This window comes from Tupaia chinensis, unplaced genomic scaffold (assembly GCF_000334495.1).
Source record: "Tupaia chinensis unplaced genomic scaffold, TupChi_1.0 Scaffold000260_1, whole genome shotgun sequence".
Classification (NCBI taxonomy): Eukaryota; Metazoa; Chordata; class Mammalia; order Scandentia; family Tupaiidae; genus Tupaia; species Tupaia belangeri.
The window spans coordinates 292,216-300,643 of NW_006159740.1; the positions used below are offsets into that span (position 1 = coordinate 292,216).

At 36.1% G+C, this 8,428-nt stretch overlaps 1 protein-coding gene across 1 annotated transcript; it reads left to right on the forward strand.

The window, feature by feature from the left end:
- Window positions 1-5,233: 5,233 nt before the first annotated feature.
- LOC102480393 (olfactory receptor 4Q3) lies at window positions 5,234-6,196 on the forward strand. The gene has a single exon (XM_014588153.2). It carries the CDS (start codon window positions 5,249-5,251, stop codon window positions 6,194-6,196), a length of 948 nt encoding a protein of 315 aa, XP_014443639.1. The 5' UTR covers window positions 5,234-5,248.
- Window positions 6,197-8,428: the final 2,232 nt, after the last annotated feature.

Sequence of the window (8,428 nt, forward strand, 5' to 3'; positions counted from 1 at the left end):
GAGTGCCCAAGATCCCGAGAGGAGAATGGAGGAGAAGGGATTGCGGAGTGACCATCCTCCCTGGGGGGGTGATTTCTCGCTTTCTATCTCTATGTCTCTCTCTGTCTGTCTGGCGAGCGCACGCGCCCTACAGTGAAAATCTCTCCCAAAAAAAAAAAAAAAAAAAAAAAGATCCAGGTATAATATCAAGGCAGCCTTTCTGTAACACCTGTATGGCAGTGTTTCTTCTACAGGATTCAGGCCTAGCTTGGTGTTTATCCTTAAACAACTTCTGCCACTCCAGGGAGCATGGTTGAGACAGAAATCAGTGACAATTTCCCAGGTAGAGACTGAGGCATGGTAAATAAGTGGCATACTTAAATCAACCCAATAGATAAAAGGAGTGGGCTTTGCTATGCAGTCAGGGTAGGCTGTTTCAGAGCTTTTAGGACCCTGGTCAGCCTTCTGGCAAGAACTGAAACAGACAACTCAAACAATAGCCTAGGGAATGCCCGTGCTCATTAGGCTGAGCAGTGGGGTAAGGACCATACAAAGCTCAGATGTAGCCAGAACCCTAGGGACAGGAGATTTTTCCAATCCATACAGCCAGCTCTCAACTAGAACTTAGTTTATAAGGAAGAAGTTCAGGCACAAACTTGGCCGCCATGATGGTCATTTGAGTATTTAACACTTTGATGGCCTGAAACTGTGAAGAGGGGGCTGGTGATATTTATTGCCAGGTAACATTCTTTCTTTGAAACCACATAGCTCCTGACAAGCAAAGATGTAAGTTCCTTAGATATGTTTATTCAGAACTACAATTACCTCCCTAATCTTTGTCTCTAATGTGATTTTTATGTTTACAGCTGTCTTCACTCTTTTACTTTATATATCCTCTCATTCACCAGTTTTAAATTTGAAGTCATTTGAATTTTGTTGTTTTAGGTTTATACACTTAGAAACATTTATAGAACAAAGAATTTCTTACAGCATCCAGCGATTATAGAGCTGATGATATCTTGGAAGGTAGTTACAAGGTTTGGATGATACAGAACCAAAATTATGCAAGTGAAAGTATTAGACTCATGGCAATATTGAATTAAAACTACATGTTATTACTTTAGACCCTACTACATCCTATCTTTCATTAATTTAATTATTTCATTTGCTTTTTGCTAAATTTTGTACCCTCAAATAAAATTTAAAATGCAATATTTTAAACAAGGTCTAAAGAATTTCAGCAGAGAAATGATTCCCTTCTGATTAGGAAATATGCTATGGGAACCATCTCCAGCTAATGGTGTTTGTTTCCTGGTATTTCAGGGAAAATTAGAAAATGCATCATATACCTCCAAAAATAAATCATATGGCATTTAAACTCCAATTAGTAAATAGTTTTCCATTGATGATATAGTCAAGTTTCTTTCTCTAATAACATTTTTAGTTCAACACAGACAAAAATAAAAAATCAATAGACAACATAGCAAAATATACTCTATTGTTTTAAAAACTCCAAGTCCCATAAGAAAAGCTTTATTCTTGTTCCTAATATTTTCCTCATAGACATGTTTGGGTCCCTGTTTATAAGGACAGGAAAGTAGCTGCTCAGTTGTTCTTAAATAGCCCTTGAAGATCATTTTTTTTTTTCCAAAGGATATGTGTACTCACAAGAGAGAGACAAGAAAGAAGATAGAAAAGGGAAATGAGAAAGTACTCCCCTGTGGTGCATGGTCACACCATAATCCCTTCTCCTACACCTGTTCCTTCTTTTAGAATTTTGGGTGCACATGCACATAGGCTGGGAGTAGCTGGCCTAGTGGGATCCTGCTGTCTTAACTACCAGGCCACAGACTGACCACACCTCTAATTATTTAAAGAGCTCAATTTCGTCCTCTTCCCTCTCTGCTGCAGGGCCCTTCAACAAAGATTTTCATTTCTCATCAAATATTCTCAATATCCTTAGTTCATTTTGGGAAGTTAAAACTATCTTTATAGATTTCTGCAAATTTTTAGGTTATTAGGATAGAAGATATAAAATGCTCATAGGAACTGATCCTACTATTAGAAAGGAATAATGGAGTTGTCATTTTCGAGAGTGCTGTAGTTTGAATGTTGTGGTGGGAGGTGGTATTTGGAGGGTGGAGATTCCTTTGTGCCAATGGGAATCGTACTGTTTTTATTCTTCACAGAATATTCAGAGGCTGGGAACCAGCAGTTAGCGGAATGCCTATGTCGCTGGACTCTCACATAGTCGACTGTGGTTCCCGTCCCAGACCCGGTGGCTTAAAACTCACGCCGGGCGTGCGTGCTTGCATGCCCAAGATCCCGAGAGGAGAATGGAGGAGAAGGGATTGCAGCGTGACCATCCTCCCTGGGGGGTGATTTCTCGTTTTCTGTCTCTATGTCTCTCTCTGTCATGAAAACCTCTCCAAAAAAAAAAAAAAAAAAAAAAAAAAAAAAAAAAAAAAAAAAAAAAAAAAAAAAAAAAAAAAAAAAAAAAAAAAAAAAAAAAAAAAAAAAAAAAAAAAAAAAAAAAAAAAAAAAAAAAAAAAAAAAAAAAAAAAAAAAAAAAAAAAAAAAAAAAAAAAAAAAGAACATTCAGAGGCTGAGGTTGTTGCTATAATTAGAAACTTCAGAAAGAGAAGATAGAAGATAGAAGATACCTCTACAAAACATGGGAATTAATAGTAAAAATTAAATTTCTGTATTGATTGACATTATGTTCTCATATTAAACAAAGACAGCAAATACCTTGTATCATTAAAAAAAATAGCTAGAATCCAGGCTTCCTCTGTTTTCTTTGAGATAACTAAGATACGATATTGCCCATTTTTTGTCTTAGGTAAATGTAAACATTTTTATGTAATTATTAGTCAAAATCCTATTACAGTAGTCCCCTAGAACTGTTTAAAATATGTATAGTACTAAAATTTCTTAATATTAAATGTTACTTTAAAAAAGAAGGTAATAAACTAGGGCTTAAATGATTTATAGTAATTAAGGTGATAATATATTAGATCGTTGGGAAAAGCATGATGCAATTTTCTGTTTTTTTAATGAAAAAATGTGTCATGACTTTCCCAATAACCTAATATTTTATATACTTTTATCTAATTTACATATCAGATTTGTTTTATTTTAACTGTGTCTGCTTTAATACAAGTTTATCATTTTCTATGTTCATTCTGTGGAAAGAACAGGTTCACAATACATGCCTCATATACTATATCTTCACGTTAGGAAGTATTCATATTGTTTCTCAGCCATATTTGAAAAGAAAATCCCAACTATGCTTTGGATTATGTTTTTCTATTTTTCTCCTAGTTTTCAAAAAGATCTCTTCATCTGTTTATAATGTCAGTTTTTCTTTACCAAAGTTCCCATTTTTCCCAAGGTAATGTTTGAAATTAGATCTAGAATTTTAATGAGAGCTTGACCCTTGTTAGACATTTTAGATCATTGGTAAAAATAATCAGAATGCCGTTTCCTCATGGAAATTTGCAATCCTTGAGCATCCAAGGAGAACTGAAAAATTTTCATCATAGTAGAGTTTAAGTAGGACTGTACGTATGGTTTTCTATCCTATATATTTTTTGCTTTGTTTTGTTTACCAAATGATTACAGAAAGTGAGTTGGGTCCTTCCACTAATTATGAGGCTAGAGAATTGGACATTCCAGTATATCTGGCTTCACCTGGCAAGAAAAGAGGTTACAAACATGGCGTAGCAGAGGCATCCAAAAGTTGCTTGGGCCTAAAATCTCTCCTACCTGCTTCTCTTTGAATAAAAGAAAAAAATAATCTTATTTTGTTATTATTTAATAATCCTATTTTCTTATTTTATTCAAGAGGCAACTACTAATTTTTAATCACTTCAATGGAAGAAACGTATTGATGTTCCTTGAGTTTTCATTTGTTATCCAAAATAGTCCCGTCCAATGTTGGGGCTGAATGTGAGTATAGAGTAGGGGGAAATGGATAAAACAATATTTTAGCAACCCTTTTTTTTTTTCTTTGTGTAACCATGGTTGATGAAAAGCTCATAAGTAGCATAATTCTGACTTTTTATTGTCCAAAGTGTCTTGGAGATCGTTTGTGCATATGTCAATGGTGTAGGTCATTGCCCTTGGTCTCTTCTCTTGACGATAAGTGTCTTATAACCACTGCCTTGCTCTTCCTAAGTCTGATGCTTCCCTAAGCTTTAAGGGCAAAGATTTTATTTATTCTGAGACCAGTAGATACCATAGCAGTTACATCACTGGACTCCTACATGGTCAACTGTGATTTGAGTCCCAGACCCGGTGGCTTTAAACTCATGCTGGACATGTGTGCATGCATGCCCAAGATCCTGGAAAGAGAATGGAGGAGAAGGGATTGTGGTGTAGCCATTCCCTCTTGGGGGTGTTTTTTAACTTTTCCTTTCACTGTCTCTCTCTCTCTCTCTCCAGTGAGTGCATGCACCCTAAGGCAAAAGACTCTAAAAAAAGATTTTACTTATTCTTACCAAATTTCTATAAAACTTGCAGTCTCTGTGACCTAAGATAGTAAACAAAGAACATGAGCTTATTTGTAATCCTTCCCGAGTGATTTTAGATTTCTTAGCATATATGTTTATAACAACTAGTAACCTTTGTAGAACACAGCAAATCATTATTTACAAAGCATTCTCCCTTCCATTTGATGAGTTACTGAGTTTCCATTAGCAATAAGCATTGTGTTGTAGTTATAAAGAAGAACAAGAAATAGTTTTCATAAGGAGCTTAGTTTTTAATGTGTGTGCTCATAGACACATTACATTTGATTCTCAAAATTATCTTAGAAGGTATTATTATCACTATATTAAATTGAATAAACAAAGACTAAAATTAAGAGAGGTTTAATACCTTGCCTAAGATTATGCTATTGGTAAGTGGTAGAGCTGGACATTGGCTATAGATACCATATTCTAGATCTTATCCTTAAAGAATAATATACTATTAAAAAATAATTAGCATGATCTCACCATCTTTTGTCCAGGTCATTTTCCCCCTTCCTAATTTGTTGTGAAAGGAATTTAAAGGCATCACAAGCAAGTTGGAAGAAATCCAAAATATTTTTTATTTTGCCTGAATAGGTGTATACATTTACTACTCTCAGAATGGGCTTAAATTATGTTTATCCAACTGTAGCAACACTAGACTCACAATGTGGTAAAAACTAGACTCATATTTTACTCTTTGTCTAACTTTATCCTATTCCAATTTCATTAGGTCACTTGATATTCATGGCTTGATGAGAAAAGAAAATGATTCTAAGGTGACAGAATTTGTCCTTCTGGGCTTATCATCCTCCTGGGAGCTGCAGCTATTTCTCTTTCTAATATTTTTGTTTTTCTATATGGCTATTATCCTGGGAAACCTCTTAATAGTGGTAACAGTGAGGGCTGATGCCCATCTGCTCCAGTCTCCTATGTACTATTTTTTGGGGCATCTCTCCTTCATTGATTTATGCCTCAGCTGTGTCACTGTGCCCAAGATGTTAGGGGATTTCCTACAACAGTGCAAGACAATCTCTTTTTCAGGATGCCTGGCCCAGATATACTTTCTCCACTTTCTGGGAGCCAGTGAAATGTTTCTGCTGACAGTCATGGCCTATGATAGGTATGTTGCAATATGCAATCCTTTGCACTACTTCACAGTCATGAACCGCCAGCTATGCCTTCAGTTGGTTTTGGCCTGCTGGTCTGGGGGTTTAATCCACTCTATCACACAGGTTCTGCTGATCATCTTGCTGCCTTTCTGTGGCCCCAATGAACTAGACAACTTCTATTGTGATGTCCCACAGATCATCAAGCTGGCCTGCATGGACACCTATGTGATAGAGCTATTGATGGTCTCCAACAGTGGCCTGCTGTCTCTTGTCTGCTTCTTAGTTCTACTATTCTCTTATGCTATCATCTTGATCACCCTGAGAGATCGCTTCTGCCGGGGCCAGAGCAAGGCACTCTCCACCTGTGCCTCCCACCTAACAGTGGTCAGCCTAATCTTTGTGCCGTGTGTATTCATCTACTTGAGGCCTTTCTGCAGCTTCTCTGTGGATAAGATAATCTCTGTGTTTTACACAGTGATCACACCCATGTTGAACCCACTCATATACACACTTAGAAATACTGATATGAAGGTAGCTATGAAGAAATTGAGAAAAAAACATGTGGTATCCTGGTGCCTTGTCAAAGGATGAACTGGAAGAGGTGATTTAGAAAACACACTATTTCTTGGGACACACTTAACTCATTTTGTGCATGAGGACCGGAAAAACAATTTAATAACTTTGATGCAAAAAAGAAGACAGAATAAACACTATAATGCTTCACTTGTGATTTATAGTTGGAAGGCATAGGTAGCTTTCTGGGGCACTAAATATTATGCAAAAAATTCAAGAGCATTTACTGACTATTTAATATCAGGAATGATATGAATACTAGGGTCCAAGGACATTTAGAATAAAATGAACTCTTCTATCCTTTTGTCTGTAAGTAGTCTCCATTTATTAATTTTACTGTTTAACTATAGTCATTCAAAGAAAATAATACATCTCTTATGTCCTGCTCCTCCTGTTTCTTCCTGTTTAACTATAGTCATTCAAAGAAGATAATACATCTCTTATGTCCTGCTCCTTCCTGTTTAATAATTCTTAATGTCAGCATTTTAACAATTTTTCTGATGTCTATGGAGTCTTCTGAAGCATTGTGAATTCCTTTTGCCTTGTCTCTAACAAAGCCTAAAAAGACCACCAATGATCTTATATATTAGTATTTATTCACCTAGGAATTGTGTTCCACATTGTGCCAAATTTTCAAATGTAGTTGACCAACTCACTTTAATAAAGATATACTTTTAAGAAAATCTATGTGTGGGAAAAAGAAAGTCTGAGTACTGGGGTGATGGAAGCTGCTAGTATCTTATTGAGGAGGGTTCTCTAGAAGAGGCATCCCATTTCAAAATTATTTTTGAACAGAATTATAGTGAGTATGAGCCGATAATCTGCCTTTCAACTGATCATAATGATGAAGAATTCTGGGCTCTGGTGAAGAAAGAGCTGTGGTTTAAAGCACTTTTCCTGTCCTTTAGGTGCTTACAGTTATTATCTCTGCATTTCAAATATGTTTTGAGGAGTAGATGATATTACTTAACTTCATTTTTACAAATGAACTCGAAGTCATTAAGTGCTTTGCCCAAAATCATTTGGAAGAACTGTAATCAACTGAGCCAGTCCCATAGCCTAATGGGTAAGGGTACTAGATCCCATACGACTGACCCCCATTGAATCCTGGCCCTACTAGCTTTAAAAACATGCTTGGCAGGTGTGTGTGCATGCCCCAAATCCTGATGAAATGGAGAAATGGAGAAGGGATTGTGATATGATCACACACCATTGAAGAGGTGGTTTCTCCTTCTTCCTCTCCCATTGTCTCCCCATCCATTCCTGGCAAGTATACATATGCTGTGGCAAATAATGTCTCCCCATCCATTTCTGGCAAGTATACATATGCTGTGGCAAATAAAAAAAAAATAAGGAAAAGAGTCAAAAAAGAAAGCTACTACTTTTAGATAATTTTTCTTCCCAGAAAAAAAATTGATCCCAATTGTATAGACTAATTGCTGAATTTCTACTACACCTGTGGGAAACTCCAGAACTAGAAGATCCCTAAAAATGACTCACTTATGTGTTTATATTTAAGATGATCGATTTTTGGATTGAGGACACTTGTAACTTTTTATGGCTATAGGAAGGTATTTATTCTACTTGCTAGATAATAACGATAAACTTCTAGCAACATTTTTGTATCTTCTCACTTTATTACCTAATAGATTGCTAAGGAGAGGCTTTCAGATTATTTAACTGCAAAAGCACTACTCAGAAAAAAAAAATGTCTGTAACCGTAGTACTAGAATTTTCAGGCTAATTTGCAGTATACTTTCTTTATATTGGAATAAAGAATGGACTTTCTTTTTTTCCTGGAAATTAATGACTTTATTTTTAAGAAGCCATATGTATATAAATAGGTATATATTTTTACGGAAGGACTACTCATGGACCAGGAACTAGCAATCTGTGGTTGATGAGACTGCTAGATGGCATGGGTCAGGGCAGGGAATGCTTCCTGGGTACAGACCACACTCTCCTCTTTCCCCTTAACTCTATGCAACATTTCCACTGAGGTTCTTTGTCTTTGGTGAATATTCTGATGAACAGACAGGAGGAAAATGGCAGCCAAAGAGCAACATGTGAGTTTCTTTTCTCATTTACATCCCTCCAGTACTTGCTTAATCAATTACCTTGATTAAAATCCTCTTTATTAATAAATGCATAAAGTTTGTGTTTTTTCCAGAGCATACATGATTGAGATCTTGCTGTATGGTGCTATGAGTTCCCTGTTCAAATACCAAAGCTTGCTGAGCTCTCTACTCT

Coding starts and splice junctions, on each gene's coding strand:
- LOC102480393 (XM_014588153.2), top strand. CDS start 5,249: ATGAGAAAAGAAAATGATTCTAAGGTGACAGAATTTGTCCTTCTGGGC.